The sequence below is a fragment of the Rhopalosiphum maidis genome, chromosome 4 (genome assembly GCF_003676215.2).
Source record: "Rhopalosiphum maidis isolate BTI-1 chromosome 4, ASM367621v3, whole genome shotgun sequence".
Classification (NCBI taxonomy): Eukaryota; Metazoa; Arthropoda; class Insecta; order Hemiptera; family Aphididae; genus Rhopalosiphum; species Rhopalosiphum maidis.
Window position 1 is genome coordinate 39,035,424 of NC_040880.1, and position 26,459 is coordinate 39,061,882.

The following is a 26,459-nucleotide window of genomic DNA, read 5'->3' on the forward strand; positions in this document are numbered from 1 at the left end:
TATTCAATATCAATTTAAATATCCAATTTTCAAAGTTTACTGTTTGATAAAAATATCACAGTGGTCATGTTCACATGATGATGACATATTATGAAGTTAGAGTTTCAAAAGTTAAAAAATCTTAAACAGTAGGTTATGTTAATTTTTAGAAATCTTATATACGAGTAACTCTATGAGTCTAAACCTAAACCGTGCCTTTGACGTCATTAGAAATACCGGCGTTCGTTTATATACTAATCATTTCGTGCATTTCTTATCGGTTTATCGATATTTTTTTGATAATAAGCCCAGAATGATAAAGGTACAATAATAACATTAATAACTCATTTCAATCGAAGAAGAATTTTTTCTCAATAAAATCATAAATACGTTAAAAATTAAAATAATATAAATATATTATTATGAATATTATAAATAAAAACGAAATATGTGCTATTAGAGTACCTACCAAGAAGTTCACATTTCGAGTATTATTTACCACAAAACTTTAGGTGAAGGGTGAAGCGCTGCCTCACTCTCAAAACCGCCACTGTATATTACATACTTATTTTCAGTATTTGCTGTTTAAAACGTTTATTGAGCAACGTCACGCTCACGATCATTAAAAAAAAAGAATGTGTTCATTACACTTAACATAATATTTTTCCACTTTGCCAGCACAAACGAATTAATAATATCTAAGTTCGTGGTTACCAAGTGTTGCCCACGAGGCACGAATTGAGATTTTTAGATATTATACAGAATACGAAACGATGTTCTTAATCATATTATTTTTGTCATTTTTGAGGCTCTAACGGTTCTGTGGTTACACTTAACAAAATCGTTCGATAATAAATATTAAATGTTATTAACTCACCAATTCACTTAACCTATCCTATTCACATACATTTACATGTATTATTAAATATACACCCAAGTACATAAATACAGTTTCAAACGACACAAACGTCGTTGAGACACACTTTTATGATAGACAGCACAACCCATGTTTAAAGATATGTAAAGGTTAAGCTACCGAGAACAACAAAACAATAGAAATACGATAAAATGCAAATAGTTAGAGTTACCTACTCACTATTCAGTCTTAATCATAGAGTATTACCTATATAATATGTATTTATATTTTATAATACTAGTTTAACTACCTAGGGCGAACTAAGTGTGCGTTGGTATTGTTGGTAATCAGTTATCCGAATGTCAGTAAGTATTTTCAAATTTCAATGTTGCCAAATATTTTGAATCGATCTAATTTTGTAAAAATGGGATCGTATTATTTTTTGTATTATTATTCGTTTAATAACTTAGAGTTTTAAAAAATTAAAAATATTGTAATACTAACTGGTCTAGTATACGGTCCAACTTAAAAATTTCTTCCGCAAAAACTTGAAATGACTCCTATACATTTCATAGCAGACTTCTTTGAACATTTTCAAGGTTCTTTCAGATTTACCAACATGCTTTGCAATGTACATATAAGATATAATCATTGTAACATACCATATCACAACCTGTATTTGTTATTATAATTTCCATAATCTGTATACAATAATGAAGCCATGTAGGTATAAAAAAATTAAAAAAACAAATTTTGAACTTAGGATTTACTATAAAGTTTAACTAGTTTAAGAACTTGCTACCTAAACTACTAAATGTCCACTAAAGGAGTACTACTTATTTTGAAGTATTGAAATACCTATTTCAATGGATAAAGGTATAATATAGGATATTTAGAAAATAAATACAACCTGGAAAAAAAACTAATAATATACTTTTCAATAAAATGCATTTTTATCACCGAAACACTGATAAATATTTTGACTAGTTTAATCAAAGTACAGTTTACTTAGTTTTTTATTTTTAAGTACTAAGTACCCAACAATATACATAAATAAGATATAATATATTTTGTTCAACAAATGAAAATATCAAAATTGTTACCAATGGTTGGGTAATAAAAATGCAATTTATTGAGTTATATTTTAGTTTTTTTACGGGGTGTATTTATTTTTTGGGATTTTTATCCGTTCGATTTCTGGTTTTTTTTTTAGGGGGTTTTCTGTGGTTGTTTTTGCGGCGAGTTGATTGATTATATCTATGTACCTATTACTTTATGGTTATAAAAAGTATTTGCATAAATAAAAGTGAATAAAAATCATTAAAATATTAATTTTAAATGATTAGGTACCTATCTAATATAAACACATAATTAATTGCCTCAAATTATACGCACCATTTTATGCAAAAATTAAAATGATTTTTGGAATAAAATATTTTTATTATAATTTATTGAAATATTATCAATAAAATACATTTTATATTATAAATATAGCATGATATATTTAATGTGTACAAAATAAATGTTCTACAAAAAATACAAGTATAAGTTTGATAACTAAATATTATTTATACTTTAATTAGTACATAATATTACAATACACCCAACCATATTTGAATATTTCTAACCTGATTTATCTTTTATACTACTTAAAGTAGTATGGTATAGTATAGTATAGCTTTCCTTGGTTTTTCAACAATAATTTTGGTTCTTTTGCCTTGTGTTACATTTACTGGCAGTCTTTGAAAAACGTAGAAGTGACAATAACATTGCGCGGAGTGGAGTGGTACGGGGTTACCCCGCAAAATGTTTATCTACTACTCCGCTTGTCTAAACTTTAAATAAGTATAACTCATAAACTATTCACTCTAAATTCGATTTTCATGTATCAAAATATTCAGAAAATTATTCTGCTTTGGAATATGAAAGTAAAAATCTATGCTGTTATTCAAAAAAGTAAAAACTTAAAAAATTATAAGGATAAAAAATATTTAAAAATATGATTTTTCAATAAAAACGTTGTTTTTTAACAACTTGAAACTATGTAAAAAATTTTTTTTCAAAAACATTCATACTTTTTGAAATAATGAGTGTTATTTGATGAAAGAATCATCCTGTATGTACAAAAGTGTCAAACATCTGCAGGCAAGTACGCTATGCACATGAATAGGGATTAATTATTATTATAATGAAAATAAACAATAATACATATATGTTATATATGTATTGATTTATGTAGAATGCGATATTTTAATAATATTACAAAATAGGTAGGTACATTAGATCGTGTATAACAAATATAAATATATTATTCACAACCACGGCTGGGATTTCGATGCACTTTACATTTTTTTCCCGAGGTTGCAGTACGATGCTCGCCTGATCACAAATCCGTAACGTGTACTTTTGAATGAGAATAAGAACATTTATTTTGCATTTTTTGACAATTTTTGAACGTTATTTTCTTCATTTTTAGGGCATTATTGGAGTTTTTGAGTCCAAAATTAAAACTTAACATTTTATTTTAAGATTTTAACGCCAATGCGAGTTTTATATAAATGTATATATATTTTTTGTATAACAAACAATAAAGTAGGTAAAAAATAGTTTAAAAAAATTAAAGGAAATACCTAATTGTTTTTTCAGATTAAAAGAAATTTGAAACAATTTGAAGTTTAGTCTATGGAAAAATTATTTTAATCACTTTTATTTCAATTTAATTTATTTAATCAAATATTATTTAAAATTCATATTAAATTCATTAAAATAAAAACAATTACCTTGCATTTTTTAGTGCATTAATTAGAAGTTTTACGACGTCAAATCATTTTTTAAGAATTTATAGGGCATTACATTTCCAACCCTATTTATAACTAATATCTTATATTGTATATTTGAAACCCGTTAGAAAGCTTTATTTTTGCAGTGATTTAATATTACACTGCTTGGTAGCGTTAGTGTCACGTAGAATTTGGATTCCGGGAGAATACGGTCCGAAAAATATTTTATTCCGGATTTATACGGTCCGGGACTATACTTTTTTTTTCCGAATATATACAGTTCGTTGGAATACTTTCCGAGATTTTACGGCTCCCCATAAATAAATAATAATAATAATAATTTTATTGTTAAGAGGAAAATGTACAATAAATAATAACGCCCTTTAGGGCAAAGAGTACAGATATATAAAGTAAATACAGATAACATAAAGAAAGCAATTTAGACAATAATCTCAATTAAATACATATTAAATTGACACACACCGTCAACCGATCATAATTTTAATAATTAAATAGTATATGCTACTGATTATTGTAGTTTAAAATAATTACAAAAAAAATATCATCAACTTTTCAAATTGTTTTTTTTTTTAACCAACAGTTGGTCCATCAAACTGATTAATCTTATGTTGACTTTATCAATTGATGAACATTTTCTAAAATCAACTTTTTTGAGATTAACTATGCGTAGTTTAAAATCAAATAATAATATCTTTAGTACTCAGTTATAGTCATAAATCTTTTTACTCACTACATAAGAAATTTTAAGATATACATATTATCATCAATTATAAATGCTATAGATCGCTCATTGCAATACAAAATACGCTGCGCGTCAAGTGACGGATGCCGCTATGCAGCGCTATCGTTACCTGCCTAGTTCTGGCAGATTTCTCTCCGAGCGCTAGTATCGTAACCGCTTTGTCATTGACGTCGACCGCCGTCGCACATTCGCAGTATTCGCACATATTCGTCAACCATCGAATCCAACAATATTTAAAAAAAATATATAATCATCGTCAATTGCTAACAGTGATAACTGATAACTATGGACGTAATAACAGTATATTTTTGGGAGGGCTAAAATTCTTTGGCGTAGATAAATTGAGTTTCAATCGAACTTATCCTCTTTCAAAATCGGTTAATTAAGTCCGTTGTACAAAAATAAGAGCAATAAATTAAGTACTATTTGAATTATGATCAAATAGTAAATAAATACTGTTATTTCTGAAATATTATTACTGAAATTCTTATTGGTACACTACCAATATACCAATTTCATTATTTTAAATACAATACAATATTAAAAACAACATAAGCTTTTTTTTTTTTTTATTTTATACACTTTTTACATTAAATTAATTTTCCTATGAATTACCAAATATTAGGTACATTTTTTTTGTATTGAGACGCAAAATAAATACTAAAACTAAAAAGTTACACATTATAATAAACAATATACGATATTATATTTATATAATGATATAATAAACAAAATCATATAATTTTACTTATTGGTTAAAATTCTTAATTTTGCTGGAATTTTATTAGTTTGCTTATAGGTTTTTTCATCATTACTTAAATATTTACATTTTTTGCATATTCTAGTGACAAGAAGCAATTTAAGCATAAATATGTAGTGATCTTTACATTCCGATTGTTCAAATTCTAAATTTGTATTAATATCTTTCAATTTAATCTGCAACATCTGATATAGTAACCGTTTTTCACTTTTAATGTCATTAAACACTCTGGCGAAAGTATTAAGTCCAATTTTACAAAGAAAAACAAGATAATTAGATGGTTTCTTCAGGCCTTGAGTATTTGGGTTACTTATATTTCCAAAAGTTTTAAAGGTTATCAATAATTGATTAAGGTCATTTAAAATGTCTTGCTCAATGATTGATAATTCACAAGTTTGACATTTAACGTTGTCAATACAGTGTTTAGCTAAGTAACCAGCAAAGTAAAGTATAGAGCATTCCTCCAAAGATACAGGTAGTAGTTTATTAATTAAAATAGAAAAACTTGATGAAGAGTTCGAACAATCACTCAGTGATTCAAAAATTGGAGTATCTTCATTTTTGTCTGTTAATTGATCATTTATTTTTTTTTCAATTTTAATATCAGACAATAAGTCAACAGTTAAACTTTTATCATCATCATTTTCACAGTTACATTTTTCTGATGTTTTCATTAATGTAAATGAACAGATGCTGGCAAAACAGGTCCGAAAAAATCAAGCAGTCAGATTTTTATTATATCCATTTTTTTGTCTTACTATTGAAAACATATTTTCAAGTGGGTCTTGGTTTAATCTTCCAGTGAATAAAAAAAAATGTTTTTCTGTCCGATAATTCAAATATATATTTTCTTTTTCGAATAGTTGTATTAAAGCAGTTAAAGACAATATCATTCCTGTAAAACAGGGTGGTACTGATATTACATTATTTTTGTGACAAATCTTTTTTGCTAGTTTGAATGTTGAAATTGTTTTATTAATATTTTCAAATATTTGTCGATTTTGAACACTCATCGGCCTTTGATTAGGGTTTTTGTCATTCAGCTGTTAACTGTTACACGAATCAAATGTATTATTTAATTCCAGCAAAAAATCAGCAGTGTCAAGGGCGGTTTGAAATTTTATTTCTTTTGTATGGATACACGTTTTTATAGCGGACGCAATACTGTTGCTAAAAATTTGTAGTGCAAGCTTGCAAGACATTTAATTAAACGGGCCGGTATAATTTTACACATAGCTCGGGCTGTGGCACTTCTTGATCTATGTCATACATTTTTACAATATCTTGAAATACAATAGTCTTTTCATTAATTTTTATATTTCCGTTTAATAAGTTATTCCTGATACTTTTAAATAAATAAGGTATATCATATATTAAAAATAGTGTTTGACCGTGGATTTCAGTTTTTGGGTAGTTTTCTGTACCACCAAGCAAAGAAAAAAATTTTCTATTTTGAGTACCTTGATCACATACTAAAGCAGTAGGCAACAAGCCAATATCCAAAATTTTTTTTGTACAACTTAATTATTATGTTTAATTTATTACCTGTTATACCATTCCAAGGACTGTTTTCAAACATGGGCTGAACAATGGTACTACTCGATGGTTGGCACCCATTATATTTACGTACTGGTGTAACTACCTTGAATGACTGTGGTGATAGAGATACACCCACCAAAAATATTTTTTAAATTTTTAATGGAAATATCAAATAAGATTCTGTAATGATGTTTATTTATTGTTTTTATTATAATTGAAAAATATTCATATTTTAATCAATTTATATTTTGTATTCATAAATAAATTTTATAAAATGATAGATAACGAAAAATGTATACACTTAAACCTATATATTTAATGATATAAATATATTATTCTAATTAATAATAATTAACAGGGATGTACGCAGAAAAAGTTTTGGGGGGTATTTTTGAAAATCAGTTATTGAAAAGTAGAACTTTTTTTAATAAATATACAAAAAATGTTTATGAAAATTAGGTTTACTTAAAATACTTTTTTTAAATACAAACATTGATATAACAAAATTAACATTAAAATTGAATAAGTAAATAACCATACAAAAACAACATTTTTAATTGACTTACGCTTGACTACTTTTATAATTATAGTAAGAAAAATTTAAAACTTCTTTTACAGCCTGCACTTAAGTATGGTTGGCTATCATTTTTGGAGTTAAGTTCAATCGAATAATTAAAACGGATTTCATTAAAAACTAATTTACCTTTTTTTGCCTTTTTTACTGGTGTAGTATCATAGGTTTTGTTACAATTAATGCTACCTTCAGTTATATTTTCCTCGATGAATACTGTTTGTTTACAAACAGGTGACATTCGTTTAGCCGAAGTCTTAGTTGAAGATGCGTTATTAGAAGTTTCTGGTTCTATAGTTTTAGTAATGAAACAATTACAATTTTAAAAATAACCATTCTTGCACCTAGTACTATGGTCTATAGTGCCGGATGTAGTCTTTCAGATGCCCAAGCAGTAACACAATTTAAAATACCCAATATCTAAGAAGTTACAAAAAAAATGATGGATAATCCACGTGTGTGTTTTATCTACATGTGTATTGCTTTTTCTTAAATCAGTTAAATCATTGGTTTCAATAATTTTATAATATAAAATCAATGCTTAAATCAAATTTAAGAACCATTTAAAGAATAATTCTGCGCTATATTATTAGTGTTGGGTCATTGGGTGAAATCTTGATACAAATTAAGTATCTATACCTTATTTAAATACATAAATTAATTAATATTTAATTGGTAACTAAGATTTAAATTATGAAAATCTACATAAATATCATTGTATTAGGTATGTACTTGAATTTTTATCAATAATCTTTTACTTATTTAATCATTTTTTAATTTATATCAAACACAATATTCTTTGTTTAAGTAGAAACTAGACATTATTAATAAAGTATAATAAATAAAAAACATTTTATCGGTCATTATAAAAATCCTGATTTGTATTATAATCTAATACCTTGATAAAAAAGTACAATAACATACAAATAAAGTGGTCGCTCAACTTTTTGAACGGTAAAAAAACATAAATCGTAATTTTTTTTTTTAAATTTATGAGACTTACATAACTATAAAATGTATGGACATATGAGTAAATGAAGTAATATTCATAAAATAATAAAAATATTATACACACTGTAATGATAGCCACTCTTCACAGCTAGCTAATACAAGAAGAGTGTCATCATTATGTCCCTCAATATAATATATTATATTATAACATTGTATAATACGGTCACACAGATTTTTATATTATAATAAACATCAGTGGTCTTTTATAGTTATGTCCTTACTCCTTTTTTACAAGAACCGTTATAATCTGTGCTCGGATGATACCCTTTGACCACCGGCCAGATCCCTAGAGCTTCACTCTCTCCGCGTTCGCCCTTGGTGGCAGTCATACTTAATAAATTATATTTTACGTTTTAAATAATAAATATTTCAAATATATAAGTTGTGTTGTTGATTAAAAATAAATCCAAAGTATTTCAATATCAAGTCCATTTCTTCTTCCTTCGTCCATCTAATATCAAGCGGGTCTCCAATCAAATTAAGGTAAGTCAATTTACCATATAATTAAATCCTTATATATACATATATATCGACGAAGGTGGATATATATACATATAAGAAGGTAGTAACTTGAGGTGTGTGGTTGTGTGCGCAATATATACAAATAACGAGTCTTAATTAATAAAGAAAAGGTAAACGCATGTATTGCGCGCATAGTCTGATTTCTCACTTTACTACAACACGACATATCTATGTAGTTAAAATTAAAAATATGTTTTACAAAATAACATTTACTTACAACAATTTTTTTCTTACAGCCTTTTGATTAGCAAAATCATTAATAATTTTAGTTACATTATTTTTTTTATTTACTGCCTACTATCAAGTTTACACTTAAGACTTCTGTACATTTTGGGGCCCCTTGATTATGCTGAGAACCCCCGCCCCCCGCTAGTTGCGGCACTGTACTCAAGTGACATATCTTGACGTATTAATTTTGAACCCCAAATTATATAAATACAAATCAATATATTATATTTTTGAAAGTGATATATTTTTATACAAATTTCCTAAACAGAGGGTCAAAATGTTTTAAATTTTTTTACTAGTATTTTGGCATCTGGATGCCCCTCAAACATCTGCTGTCCTCGACAAGTGCCCTTAAAACCTTCCGTCAAATCCAGCCCTAGTACTGCGGTATATATATTATAGCTGAGTAATTTATTTAAAGTAATTACTAATTGAATACATTGTAGGCACAGCGTTTTGTGTAAGTCTACAATTTGAGGCATTGGAGTTCATATACATAGATGCATCAAAATGATGAGAACAAATATACCGTTTTCTCAGCTTTTTTGGACTTAATGTTTCTAGCTTAATATTTCCTTTATAATATGAAATAAAATATTGAAAAACAAAATTATACGAAGAATAAATACAAAATGTTGTAATTAATATTAATTTATTCCTACCAGAGTTTAAAATCCATTTTTTAGGAAGTTCAGTATTTTTCGGAATAGCATGGAAAATTACATTTTTAGAATTCCTTCTATTCATTTTACAATTATAAAAAGCACATTTATCATCTGACATTTTAAAAATTATTAATGAATATAATACTAAAAATATTAATCTATGTACGTCGTACACTCGTACCGTGTACTCAAATCTACTGATTCCAATCAAAGAAATAAAAATACAAAACATTTTCTTAATATTGATGTATAAATAAGTTATTTATAAATACAGAAATACGATTACGTACGACGGTGGTCAGCGATAATATTTAATTATTTAATTTTATTGCAGACAAAATACCTTAACGTGCTCTATAGGAAATAATTTCCGCGCAGCGTATTTTGTATTGACGTGAGCGATCTATAGTATTTATAATCAATGATATTATGCTCAATCATCTTAATTTGAATATTTTTGAAATACGATTTTGACTTATATATCTCATATTTTTTGTATGGGTGTACAACTGTACAATCCCACGCCGAAAAATATTATTAATAATAATAACGATTTAATATACATGTATAACGCACAAAATAAAAATATTTTAGTAATAATAACAATTAATAAATAAAAAAAAATTATAAGAATTATAACAGAAATCTAGCTATTTCTCTTTACCTGTATGGTGATGCACTTTTTCCAAGTGACTGTGGATCGCATGCACGATAAACAATTTAGTAGTAAAACTTTTTTACTACGAAGTCTCACAGACAACAACAAAAAGTCATAGATTTGTTGAATTTATCGAATAGAATTAAATATATTTGGTTCTCAAAAATATTTCGTTAGGTATACCCATATAAGTTGTGACTATTATATTTTATGACATCTTTAACATTGAAAGCAAATAACAATATAATATTATACGTAGAAATGTAAAACAAGTATATCTTAAAATTTCACAAAATGTTAATCAGTTTTCTGTTTGAACAAATTAAACAGTAATCGCATAATTCGTTTAGTTATAAAATATAAAATACATATAAAAAATAATACGATTATAATAAGAAATACAATAACGTCTAATAAATAATATTGGTACCACGTTAAATCAACTGCTGCAGAACGTAAATGATGAGCACCTTTATGTCTGATTACGTATTCCACCCAGTATACCGCTGTATCGAGAGCTGACATGGGCCGATCACGAAAAATGGAAGACATTCTTTTAACATTTTCCGAAAATCTTTAATAACATTCCACAATAATAACAATTTTACAATACATTTGATGTTTTTAAAGTAGACGTCATAATATATTTATAAATAAAACACCCACGCTTTTTAATATTATACCTGTAGTATTATCCAGTTAAATATTTTAAAACACGAGTATTATTCTATTGTAATAGTTAAAATATTAATTTATTTATTTATTTATACTTTGTATATATGTTATTTAGCAAGTCATTATTTAGTTATTTGTATTATTATACAACCCAGGAACTCAGCTATATATATATGTATATATTATATATTATATACATACATATAATTATTAATTTTAATAGAAGGCCTATTATTGTCCGTTCCCAGCCCCAACATTTGGTGACCTCGACGTGATTATGCATAATATTTTAATATAAGTTATATCGTATTATCTTAGAGTAATGGAACGATTATAATTATTATAAGCATTGAAGTATTAATATTTGTGTGTGGCTTATTTGGCATATAATAATAATTTTCTGAACTTCAGTCACTTGCTATTATTGTAAACTCTTATTATTTTATTTTATTTAGCAAACATTTGATTTGATAGTAAAATTATTCTGTTACGGCTATCGTAGTATATTGTGTATTATTATTATTATTTTTATTATTGCGAATCGTATATATTAATATATAGGTTATTGTATGTTCCGCAGTTCTTCAAGTCTAAATTAGTATAATATTGTATATATTTAGTGTTGCATCACTGAACCGTAATTTTTATATATTATTCAAGCTGTTTCTATGTTATATTGCTTAAATTATTTTAGGAGTGGCAATTAATATTTATGCAATTATAAGTTATATACACACCTATATAAATACATATTTTTTAATATTGAAAGGCTTCATTAGTTTACTCCCTATTAGGCGTGAGCATACAATTATTTATTATTCCAAGCAATATGGTGCTGGATGATAGTGAGCAGAAGGCTCTGACAAATTTAAAGAGAAAAAGGGGTGTAATAAAGGCCTCTCTCACACGTGTTCGTACGTTTGTATCCAAGTTTGATCCAACGTAGCAGGCCGTATCGTTACTTGAATTCAGGCAAGAGAAGCTACCACAAATCAACCGAAAATTTGATGAAATACAATTACAGATAAAGTTGCTTGTTGGGGAGGAAGAGGATACTGAGCTAGAAAGGGATAATTTTGAACAAGATTACTTTGCGATCAGATCTCAGATTCAAGAACTAACTAGCTTGAAAAGGCCTCATAATTCAACAGCCGTCAATGCTTCATTCGCAGCTACGAACGTCCATCAAGCTCAGTTACCACCTATTCCACTAAATAATATGATTATGCCGCTATTTTGCGGCGCCAACATAATTAATCTAAAAACATTATTTTTCATTTTTTTTTTTAAATGATTTATGTTAATTGATACGTTTTAAGTTTAACTTAGTTTAATTAAAAAACAAATATTATATTTAATAATTAATTTGAGTTGTATTCACAATTACTCACTTCTTATCATTGATTATATGCTTAATATCTTTTTCAAATATCTCTTCAGTTATTGTAAAAATATTACTCATAATACCAATCCCATTTTCTTGGCTGATTTTTACATTTTGAAACTGATCTCCAAAAACAGGAAATCCAATAATTGGAACCCCAGCATCTACCGTTTCGATAATACTGTGGACTCCTCCATGAGTAATAAATACTTTACAATTTGGATGATCTATAATAATGGAAATTCAAAACATAAATGATTATTATTCTCAAATAAAGTGTTACTTAGGATTTCTCTTTGTGGGAGCCAAGAGTTGACATAAAAGTTGTTTGGAAATTGTTGAGTGTCATTATTAATCCATTTAAATACAATCTTCTGTTCTAATCGACCCAATACATTGATCAAACTGCGCAAAGACTGTTTAGGTATACTTGTCACATTCAATATAGTGCCAAAATTGAAATAAACAACACCCGTGTTAGCTTTTTCCATAAATTCTTGTAGTCTCTATATACGTAAAATACCGTATGTTGTATAAAACTATAAATAACAATTGATAGGTAGTCAAAAAATAATTATACTAAAATAAAATATGAATCAATACCTTATGCATTTTCTTAAACGGTTGAACGTGGATACCTGGTACTTCAATAAAATTCGGAACATAGGGTCGAGGACTAAAAATTGTTACATCAGAGTCAATTAGACTAAGCGATATGTTTTTTAGCATCTCCGCCATCGTAGGTCTGTTTTCGTATCCCGGGTATTGGAAATAGGTATCCATCATATTTTCCAATTTTGGAAGATATGTAATGAGTTCGACAAATAAAGAGTAAAACCCAATATAGCTATTAGTGAATCGTTCCCAGAAAGTCAGGGACTTTCCACCATCGAGCATAAAGTCCTTAATGTATGAAAAATCTGAAGGATTTTTTGCCCATTGAGATACACTTGTCCAAGGAGGTACTGGTACGATTGAAATTATTGGCGCTCGGTATTTATGTCCCAATGCTACAGTACACTCTTGAAAGAATGATTCAATAATGACTAAATCAAAATTTGATTGATCATACTTAATAAATTTCTGTACTTCTGGATCTGATATAAACATAAATGTTGTGTCAACAAGTATCGTGCTACGTGTTATTGGGTCTTCGATAAACGAGTAATCTATACTCCGTTCACGCATTAAGAAATCTGACCCTAAAAATCAATTATATAAACATGTAAAACCATAATTTAATTATATATATAAATATATTTTATTAACTAAAAGGCTTCAATTACAAAGATTATTAGCCTATAATTACAAAAAGTTATAGTTTTACAATATAAAAGGAGACATTGTCTTATTATTGTAGGGGTACAATGAAAAATTTGTAATATTTACAGTTTTTTATCTAAATCTATTTTTTTGAAAAATTTAAAAATGTTGACGGAGTTATGTTTTATATTATTTATTAATATTAATTATATTAATTATTAATATATTAAATATATTAATTATATTTTATATTTTTAAATATTTATCAATGATATTTTAAAATTTAACAGCCAATAAATCATAATAATAATAGACATCCTAGAAAATAAATTTAACTTACTTCCGTCAATATCAAAAACGTAAGAAGGAATCAATTGTGTATATGTCGGTGGTGGATCTTTAACTATAAACTTTGATACTACTGTAACATTATGGCCACGATTTGCTAATTCCAAAAATAATGGTTGGAAAGAAACGATGTGACTTTTCCATGGCGATGGCACAAAAACAAGTATATTCGAGCTTTTAATCGCGTTAACATAAAAATTTAATAAAATTGCCAATATCGTAATGTATTTCATAATTGTATTTTATTTTATGTTCTTAGTTTTCATGTGCAACCTGAAAGCATTATAACCACATGTAATATGTACATTTATTAATGTTATTAGTATATACCTAGATGGTACCCCACAAGGAATATTAGCTACTAGTACCTATTTTAAAATACAATGTCTAACAATACTATTTGTCAATAACAAAAGTAAGGAAAATATTTTATGTTTACAGGATGTTTACACGCGAGCTAATTTTACTCTTTTCAGCGTAAGATGATAGTTTATTAGAAAAATTATAAATTTGAATGCATTAATGAATCATTGTTACCATTGAATTAAAACTATTATTTTTAATGAATAATATTAATATCTAATAACCGTTTTGTACAATCAACAAATCTGTATTTTTTTTTTTTTTTTTATCAAAAACCTTAATGATTTAAAAATGCTTTAATACATTTCAATTTTGGTAATATTTTCAATTTATAAAATTTATTGGGATTATAATTATATTCTCTAAATAAATTAATATTGTACCTACATTAAATTTACTTATTTTAACGGCAAACTTTATTTTGTATTTCATATTTTTAAAAGAACATATTTTTCTGAACATTTTTTGAAGTAATTTAAGTAATCATATTTAACCACTAACGCTCTAATGAATAGTAGTTTGAAAACTAGAATAACAGTATTATTCTCAGATAATAATAACTAGAAATAAAATGTTCTCGTGTTATTAGTATATACTAACATAAAATAAAAATTGATATTGCGACATCTAATAATGCTTATGTATAATTATTTTTTGTAATATTATAGAATATAGGTATATAAATAGAAAATTACTTTTACGATTCTATATATTTTTTGTACACACTATTATATTAGGTTTATATTTAGTACACTTCAACCATACTAGATATTATACCACACACGCTTTTAAAACATACAAACTATTGCAGTATTTTGTTAGTTAGTCATATATTATATTAAATGTTAACAAAAAGAACTAAAAAAACACGCTCGCGCACACACACTAAATCACTTGGTTATGGAACTATAGTTACTGATCGTATAATGAACACTTCTGAATAGTTCTATGTGATGATATACACTAGTATATCTATATAGTCATGATACTGTATTCAAGGTTAAAAATCTACAATCCCGTTAAGTACATACGCGTGTATCAACGATAAGCATTACCAAATGTAAAAAAAAAAGTTTCAATTTAACGCAATTAGTTTGCTTTTGTAAAACCCGTATTGGCTAAAATGTATAAAATTAATTCAAATTATTTATTTACATTACATGGATACTAATTAACTATATTCTGAAACTTAATTCCATGCATATAAAACGAATAAAATATTATTAATGTATTTTACCTACTTGTAGTAGGTATTCAATAGTAAATTATTTTGTTTCATGTTGATTGAATAAGATAAAAAAATAACATTATTAAATTTAAATAAATAGTTATATATTTTTAATTTAATATCAAGCAATAACAGATATTATAAGTAGAATAAATATAATGAAATATTATTTAATAAAAAATTGTATACAAATGATGGTATTTAATGTTGAAGTATACATTTTTAGTTAAACGTAGACGGTATATATTATACTCGTATAATACAGTATAGCTTAAATATTTTAAGAATACAAGACGTGTACAACAGCAAATATGATTACCTTGAGATTCATTTAAATTACATCTAATCATTTTAATCATCTAATAACAGTTATCTAATAAAATCTAATAGATACATAATTGTTTAAAATTTAGTAGTTTCATAATATTATATTGATTTAATAAATCAAAATAAATTATGTTTTAAATTGTCTAAAGCCATTAAATACAAAAAGGAACCGAAAAAATTAAAAATATTAAATTATTATACATTATATTATATAATATATTTACCCTAACGCAAGGTTACACTAATTAACTTGTATTATTCAATCTAACCTAACTAGTATAATATAATATAAAGTATAAAAAATTAGAAAAAATGTTGTAAAAACCCTAAAAATAACTATAATAAATCTAACCCTAAAGAATACTTACAATAGGTACTTTGGAAAAAAAGGAAATCAAATTTTCTTTAGAATAGTGAGATTATGTAATTATTTAAAGCACACATTGTGTCATCATTTCAATTTTTTTTTTTTTGTATTGTGCCCCCCAATACCTTTTTAATAAAAAATCAAGCCATTAAAAATCGAGTCGCACTTTATACTTCGGTAAAAAAAAACATAATATTATGTTCATTGTTAACAAATGTATCATTAACGAACTTATATTTTCAATATTAACGAGTGTTAAAATAAAGGAATATAACAACTACCGACAAAACCAGATGGAAGCAAACTGTGTGTGTGTGTGATCAGTGTGTATATGTTTTTATTATATCAATGTAAAATTGGTAACAGGTGACTATTATCAGGCTATAGACACTGTCTGATATTGGCCAAATCGGGTGTCTCTGGCCTTGAACACGGTCTCCAGCGGACGTGACATACGTTATCATTTAATAAATAATATCAATATTATCACAAAGAAATATATTTTGTTATAATTTTTTGACACTGGTTTATTGTCAAATAACTATATAACAGTAGCACTTATTCATTTTACTAAGATTTATTAAAATACATAATAAATAATAGTATAATAATAATAAACATAATAAATAATTTGTTTCCGTTTTTATAATATCGTAACAAATAGGGATACACATTACCAACTTCTAGTCAGATTACGGATACGGTTTTAGCTTTTAGAGTCCAATACTTCATACCGTAGGGATACAGTAAACCGAGCTGGTTGAGTGTCGCTTCTATATTGTTCTATGCTATTATGGTAGGAGACAATTTAACTTTAAATGTTTAAAGAGCATTGACCTTTACCGGTGACAATAGTTATAACAGTAAATAATAATAATTATTATTATTATCATTTACTATAGTGATTTATAATTATTAAATAAGCAGCGATTTCCATGGGTTTTCAATCTTCAGATTAGCGAGTGGTTACTGGTAGAAAATTGGATCAATAATGTACTTTGGGAGATAAATAGTTCCTATAGTATTTTTCAGCATAATCGGAGAAAGTGAAAAGAAAAAAAACGGAAAAACGGTAATATCCACGTAAAACCAGTGTTCATTGTTTTCACAATGTTTTCTAGTAGTAATTCAAAAATGAATTACTATAGAGATTTTAAATTGTTGTCAAATGTTTATATAAAATTTTCTAGATAATATGGTATCATTTTTGAAGTATTTCACCTATTTTTGTGCTATTTATTAATTAAAAACATTCTACAACGATATTTTTTATTATCTATGTATATCAATATCGTAATATCAAAAATAAATTGATAAAAGTATTTATTTACACTCTTTAAAATCATAACAATCTTTTTTTATATATAATTACATAAAAAAACTACAGCAATTTAAAAACAAGAATAAACTGTAAAACTATTGTTACAATGATATACATAATCTGTCAAATTATTAATCTGAAACTAATGTGTTGTTTGATGGTATATTACAGGGGTGGCCAAATTGCGGCTCTCTTCATCGACATATGTGGCTCGCGGTCTTATTTACAAAAACCAAAATTTTAATTTTTTTTGCATACATTTATGTAAAAAAAAGATTTTTAATATTATTATTATTATTTTATAATTTCATATTTCGTAATTTGATATGTTTATTAGATTTTAGCTAACTTCATTAATTTTGTGGTATAAAAGTACAGATTAGATAATTTGGCTCTTGATATAATGTGGATCGCGTACATATTCATGTTGGCCACCCCGGGTATTAAATCGTAAAATGTATTTTCTATCAAAATTTAAATTTAAAATAAAAAATGTTAATGTATTCATATCAACATCGATATACTTATTTAAATATCGATATTGGACAATTTATTTTAATATCAATACCGTTCTACAATAGACAATTTGAATTTTTGTTTTTTTCGATTTATGCACAATACAATTATAACTTGCAAGTTAAAATGCATGAACATTTAATACAACCTTCTTCATAATTACTTCTTTAAATTAATTAAAGAATATCAAAAATACATCATTATAACATTTTTTTTTTTGTAATAACTTAAATTGAAATTTTGAAAAAATTGAATGTTTGAACCAAAAATAACACATTCAATGTTTTAATTTTTTTTTTAAAATTCAAAAAATATTTATCGTAAGGATATACGTAAGTATAGTTTTTGAATTAATACAATTTTCTATCTCTCACCAGATTTTTGACTGTTGATATTAATATCAATGCAACAAAAACTTTAAATAGTAAAAGACATTTTATTGAAACTGTAATCAGAGAACAATAAATCAAACTTTAATAATGTATTTTTAATTTTAGTTTTTTTTTCTTACATCTCATGAGAACTATTATAACATAGTTGTAAATTTAAATTGTTTACCATTTTTAATTAGAAATTATTTTCATTTAAAAATAGAGTAATTACACATTATGACATTGTAAATTCATTTTGCATTGTCTTGTTCCTATTATAGTAAATATAATAATAATTTTTTTTATCAATATAATTATGAATATTCAATAGTTTCTTATTATATTTGTTTACGCCAATAACTATTTCTAAATTTATTTTTTTGAAGTTTATTACCATAAGATAAAGTAACACAATTAAAGGTAATATATAGTATATTAAGTTAAATCAAATAAAATTTTATTTAATGTTTGTTTGCGTGTTTATAAAATCTTGAAATAATTCATACAAATATCTAAGAATTAAATTACTATTTCTATTGCGTATTTAAACTATTATGTTCTTAAGTAGTTAAGGTATTTATAGGTTAAGTATTTATACACTGTGTTTTATATTATGATGGTGTATACAAGAAACTAAGAAAGCAGAAGAAAATATTAATAGATTATCTGACTTTTCAGGCCGTACATAGTTTACATAATACATCATATATAATAATATTTATATACCTAACTATTACATATGTAATGACCTTGTTTAAAAATTCCACACGTAAACGTTTAACATTATATTCATAATGGATTTTTTAATTCTATTGGTATAATAAAATATTAATTATACAAGACACAACAAATTATGATTTAGAACATTCAAATATTTTTATAATTTTGTCAATCGAACTTAAAAGGTTGAGAAAATTTCAATCACACGTTAATAATTACTGATAAATAACCATGTTTCTGAAAACCATGTACATATTAATATTATATTTTCTAACTAATCACATGTACCTATAGCTTAAATTGATAAGAATATTACAATTTATTAGATTTGAATATTAATTCCTCGAATTACATTTTTATCAAATGGATACAAACTATAAGCGTACCTATGATTTTTCTATTCATTAAATAGTTATTAATTAGTTTTTTTATAATGCTAAAAGTCCATAGAACGATTAAAAATACAAAAGTAAACAACAAAATAACCAAAATCATTATTGTTCGAAACAAGTGTGTAAATATGACTGTTGCAGCATTTTAATATTTAATCATTATTTTCTAAAAATACGTTTTTAAAGTACCAGCCATACGAGTACACCTATACCCAATTTATCCTTTTTTCTATTATAAATTTACACACACACAGATATATATATAAATTTAAATGTTAATTTATTAATTTAAATATAATCTGTGTTATTATATTGATGTGTAAAGAAAAATAATATACAATATAGTAGGTATATGTATTATAAATAAATTCAATATCAAAGTTTGGCTTTTTTATGATGTCTTACAATAGGTATCTAAAAGTTAAAACTGATAAAAATAAAATTGAACTATACCTATGGAAATTTAAAGATAAAAAAGCGAGATAAAAGTCATTCTTAAAAACGAAACGAGTTATTGGTCAAATGAAATAGAGTTTTGGTTTTGTTAACAAAAAACTAAAAAGTCGATTCTGTTTATGAGTTTCTACTCACCTTAACGAAAATGTTTTCAGGCCAATACGACTGAATTTTTGCACAGCATTCAAAATAAATAGTTCAGTTCCAAGGTCTATAAAAAAAACCCAAATGGTTTTTGATCAAAAGTTTAGTAGGATCTTGAAACTAATATTTGAGTTTTAAATAGAATTGAATTATTTATTTTGATCCGTTAAAAACAGGTGTGTTTTATATAAACAATATATTGAAAACTACGAAAATATTCAATTTAATTTTAATTTTATGTAAAAGTTAAAAATAAACTAAATTACAAATATTCCTATATTTAAAATTGAATATAATGTATCTTCCATAATACTGAATACTTTAATTATTCATTACCAGTGCTTATTATCTAAGTGAATTAAGGTCGGTTGAGGTTTTAACAGCTTTAAGTGTATTTTCTACAAATATGTATTCTTAATAAATCATTTTTATAAAAGTATTTTTGAAAAATGTCTATATTACAAATTAGTACAAAGCTTATTTGTAATATAAGCTGTAATGAATGTTGAATGGTATAATTTTTTGAATTTTATATTATCAACGAAAAATAAAAATATCCGTGTATAATATTATACTATCTAAATTTATTTGATTGTTGTCCTAATCTAACACAGCTAAATTAATTTTATTAATAGCACTAAGAACAAACGTAATATTGACGAACATTATTCAATTTAAAATAATTCATATTGTCAGTTATTATTTATTAATATTTAGGATGAATGTTAGGTGAACTAACCCGTTGTTGGTTGCCTGGTGTGATATTTTCTCTATTACCTACTACCTGCGAAGAATTACTTTTTAGATTTTATTTTTAGATTCACATTGTGTGCCTACAATTAAAATTGGTGTATTTTTCGAGGAATGTTATCCAAACTATTATACCTATATTATGATAGAATATGGATACGCTGACAACAATAATAAATCAAACTTTATAATGACAATATCATTATTAGACATTTATTTCATTGTGAATTTGTGATATTAATTGCTATTTATTAGCTATTACTTATTAGTATAAGATAATAAAACAATCAACTTACTTTGTCATTTCCTATTCTGTTTTTAATATGATAGTATTGAAAGTTACGATAATGTATACTAATCAAATTATTCAAATTATTGATCGAACAAAACTTGCTAACTTAAATTCGTATTTAAACTGTCAATACATAGAGTAATGATTTTCGGTGATGACTTTTGGCTATTATTATTCTCGAAACTCGATAAAATTGAATCTTATTCTCTGAATAATTGAATGGTTCTCTGATAAAGGATTGCATCAAATCAAAGACAAAATATGTTATGGTATTTTTCTTCCTTACTACTCACGACACAATCAAAGATAATTTTCACTAGAAAATAATCGATTTTGAAGAAGGTATAGGTACCTACACAAAATATGTCAAGTACGTACTGTGGTCTTAAACACAAGTCTGGGTTTGTGGTATTTTCACTACTATGAAATTCGTGTACTACTATATAAACTATATACTTCACACCTGTCACGTGAATAAAGTGGTATTTGTTTCATAAGAAATTAGAAATTACAGATGTTCAATGTTCACTGTTCAGTGATTATTAATTAAAAAATAGTATACTGAAACTTGAAAATAGAGTGTAGACTGTGAATGTAAAATACATTTTGAACATTATTCACTATTTTTAGATTAAATACTGAAATTAGTAAATTGTATGTCATAAAAATGTAGAATAAAACTATAACTTTATATTTTTCAAGTCAAGCTTTTTTTTAGTGCGCAGTGAGACACATTTTGTGCAATGAGAAAAATAATTGTGTAGGTTGTTGTATCATGTAATTGTTACTTTGTTGTATCATGGGCGATATTTTTTTCAGTTTAATTCCTTACTAAATTTCAGAAGAGTGGGAAAAATATTATTTGTGCAATCCGAAAAAAATCATTAAAAATTAATAACCTAACCAATATGCTATACTTTAATTTTTGTAACTACTCTAAAACAAAATTTTAAATATATATTTCATGAAATAAAGACGTGTCAGTAGACATATCTCTATTTACATCTAACCTATAGGGCCTATAGTATAGACTCTACAATTGTAATTCAAAACAATTATTAAACAATGTATATAATATACACAATATGTATCTATATGTAATATAATATTATAGTAATGTATTTTTAATTAATTAATTTTATTGGTCAATAATACTTAAACAGTTAGATAAACAAAAAAACAAAATGTCATATTTACTATTTTTAAAATAATATAATGTTCTTATTCATCAAAAAAGAACTCCTCAAAAAGTCTATCCTGCTAATCTAATCGTTATGTTACATAAATTCAACATAGGAGTACAGATTGATTTTTTTTTTTATGTCAATCTTGTGGGTGACTCTAGTCGCTTCAATAAAAATGCAAATGATGTTTGGACTTCTACGAAATTATGCAAACAGCACGCGTTAGCAGGTTAGACTGAAGCGTATATATATATTAAAAGTCACGTCTAATGAAGTTTCAAAGTCAAACATTTTCTGTGGCGTCGCGATTTCACGAGCACGCGTCATATCATAACTTACACGGTTTCCCTTCCCAAACGCTACTCCATGTAGTCGCTATAAAGTATACTATATAGGTGAACTCCCCGCGTTATGCGCATTATATTATATCCATTGTGTTATTAGCGGAAGTTTCACAGCCACCCGGAAAGCCATGCGTGGTGTTGACGATGGTGTTTAATTGCTCAGAGTCACAACACGCGCGGTAGGCCCTCTCCCATTCATCGAAAAGCACACCTCTCTCGGCCGAAAACCTTCCCCACGATACGTCACTTCTTTGCCCGATATCGCCCATCGTCGACGTATACATATGGATATGCGATCCCTTACCGCACTTTTCCGACCACTTCCGTCACGCTCGTCTCACTCATCGTCTCGCCGAAATACATGTACGTATAAGTACAACGCGAATCGAAAAACTTTATAAACTCCACACGTAATATTTTGTATAGTCGTGGCGGTGCGAGCGACGATCAGCTATAACACCGGTGATAATAATATAATAATAATAAATTATATTAAATCGATCGTTGATTGAATTAAATCGAATCCATATAACGATTGCAGCACCACTCCCATGTCATCGCATATGCCATCATGTGCATTCACATCACTGCGGTTATTAATATGACGGTGGAATTTCAAACTTTCCATACATAATACGAGTTAGGTACGTATATTGTGATAATTAAAGGTGCAGTCTCGTGAGAATGAAACGCGATTGCGAACGTATTATCTTTTCTGCAAGACAATTTCGGAAAATTTGGTTTTTAAGTTTTTTTTGCTAATGTTAAAATCAATAAACTCTTTATTTTAAATGTTTTTACATGCGTAATAACTATAATTAAGATATATACTAATAGGCTATTTTGGTAATCTTATACATATATAGATATACCGTGTTTAGTCTTTTTACACCTTTTGAATAGGTAAATACTATAATATTAAATACACTTCATAAATAATTCCGTAACTTTCTCTAACTTAGACTGCATTTTGGAATATATTTAAAATATATATAATTGTTATCCGTTTATATTACCAGTACTTAATTTTTAATATGTTTTATGTTTAATTATTCATTTATATTTTAAAATCATGGTTAATAATACTATCACCATAATGATGCTAATCATAAATTATAACCAAAGACGTTGCTAGAATTTTATTTTATATCTTATTTTTTTTTAGAGGAGGGAAAGGTGTCGTGGAAGTTTTGAATACAATTTTTATTCTTATTTTTGTACTTGAAATAGTAATAATATCCAAGGAATGTAATAACCACACACCTAGTCATAAGTACTGCAATAATGATACTATATTTACACCTGACTTAGTAAAGTTAAATTAAATTATAAGTAAATATCATTATTATATATTATATACACGGGTCGATCGATGGGCTCCGCGTCTGCAGCCACGTACCTACCTATAATCCATAGCAATCATCGTTAATAGCTTTGTAGTGTTAAAAGCCAAGTGGATCGAATGTGCACTGTACAGTGAACACATAGGTACGGCCAATGGTCAAATTGTAGATGAAATAAAACGTTCAGTGTGCCGCTATCACCACTCGTCGCTGTCGACTGACGCCCTAAATTACATAGTACAATTAATGTAAATAATAATTTAATATAAACTCGACAGTAATGATATTATCAAATAACCCATTTCGCACTCAACGAATAATATACACTCAACTTTTAGGAGATTGACTGATTTATACTAAATAAAAAAATAAAAAACAGACGTACAGAGCACATAATAATAGTATATTATTGTTATTGCTACTGTTTATTATGTTCGTGAACAATATCGAAAACGATACTCCAATTTCGGTACGGTAGTCGCCGTTTTTTTTTTGAGTAAACAATACTAACAATTTTATCGTATTGACCTGCCCGTAATAACAAAAACGTTGGTACGACGGATTACCTAGAGAAACTGAAATCGCGTATCTATGTGGATGTAAACCATATATACATAGTATAATGTATATTGTATATTATAATAGTTAACACCTATCAGAATCACAGTCATTATAATTTATTTTATCTTATTCAAGTTGCTGGTTTTTTTTTAAGCGTTATGAAAATAATAAATCTAACCTATTCAAGTTGTAATAATAAATCTAAACTGTTCAGTGCTGCTCATACATAGGCAATTTGTTTTTTTTTTTTTGGAACATTTCATTTCATGGACAATAATACGTTGGTGGTAAAATGCATCTTTGGCTGGATAAGTTTTAACAATTTTTTCTTTCATATTGGACCTTGGTAATTTTTTTTGATTTTGGGCTAGTCGTTTTGTGTTATATTCCCAGGAGCAAGGACCACGATGATATGATATATGCATTCGATTTAGACCGACAAATGTTATTATTAATATAGTACCCTATTATATACGTATGTAACTATTCTATTGGTCAAATACATTGCATTATTTTGTAGTTATGTTATGTTATTTTATCATTTAATATATTATATTTGTTGGTTACTAATATTAATTTAATATATTAAATAATAAGTGTATAATCACGGAGAAATTAGATTGTATTCACTTAGATTACCGATTTTCCCATGCGCTGAAGTACATGATATTAACCGATTTATAACGGTGGTGAATGATAACTTAACCCTTTTTTACACACAAAATACTCCAGGGCAACGTATCCAATTCGTTGCAAATGGATTACCCCAATCTGGAATCGATTTTTACGGAATTGACTATAATAAAACTACACTCATACTTATCTTTAAACTTAGAAATTTTTTTACATTAAAAAAAATACCAGACGTACACCGTTGTCCGAAATTCGCCAAAAACGGATTGCCTATACGTGATGGTCTTAACACGCGCAACTTGCACACGAACCGACTTATACTTATCCGAGATACACTGGCGCCGTAACCAATCTGCCGGAGCTGAATTGCAAAAACAGACATCGATATCCACTGGAGAAGATTGATAACCAGGTACTCAAACTCAGCTGTCAACTTTACACTTTTGGATTTATAAAAAAAATAAACACCAAATCAAGGACGGGAGAACGTATCCAGTCCACACAGATTCGAATTACACCGGTAAAAATTGCTAACTAAACACTCAGTTTTCTACAACTTTTCTATATTAAAAAACATATACTAGATATTTACCTGAACGCTAAACCATTAGTACCAACTACCAACATTAAAAGACTTAACTTTCCCGTTTAAAAGACTTTCAACTAAATTCTTTCGATTAGGTACCTACAAGTATAAGTATATTCCGGACCAAGGGTAATCACACTTGAGCCTATCTGCAACTAGTACACCTATATACCTTATATGTATTATAAAGTAATAAAAATAAAATAATGACAATCCAAACTATAAAACATATTTATTTTTGTATACATTTAAAACAAAAAATTAAAAATATTTATCATGCTAATATCGTTATAAAAATTCAAATATTTTTCTTCGACTTATAATTTTCCAATATCCAGATAATTTTATACATAAAAATAAAAATGTCGATATTTTCTTATCTACAAAACTCAACATTTTACATTACTATGTAGTATACTACAGTGTACCAAAAGAAGGACAAAGAAAGTTGTGATATTATTATTTCTCAAACAAAAAATAATATAACTATAGTATAACGCTATGTTCAAGGTTTCGTCAGTCGTCACTCTCTAATATAGTGTATATTCAACCATAAAAT

General features: G+C 26.5%; 1 protein-coding gene across 2 annotated transcripts; it reads right to left on the reverse strand.

Annotated features, from left to right (window-relative positions):
* Positions 1–10,579: 10,579 nt before the first annotated feature.
* On the reverse strand, positions 10,580–16,581 carry LOC113558491 (UDP-glucuronosyltransferase 1-7-like). 2 transcript variants are annotated; one of them, XM_026963971.1, is made up of 6 exons: positions 16,289–16,581; positions 13,995–14,275; positions 12,995–13,593; positions 12,675–12,897; positions 12,399–12,618; positions 10,580–10,906 (listed from the first exon to the last, which is right to left on the reverse strand). In XM_026963971.1, exons 2-6 carry the CDS (start codon positions 14,233–14,235, stop codon positions 10,630–10,632), a joined length of 1,560 nt encoding a protein of 519 aa, XP_026819772.1. In that variant the 5' UTR covers positions 14,236–14,275; positions 16,289–16,581; the 3' UTR covers positions 10,580–10,629. The 2 variants fall into 2 exon arrangements, with proteins under 2 accessions (XP_026819772.1, XP_026819764.1); XM_026963963.1 differs by lacking the exon at positions 16,289–16,581 and adding an exon at positions 15,061–15,288.
* Between the last annotated feature and the right edge of the window lie 9,878 nt (positions 16,582–26,459).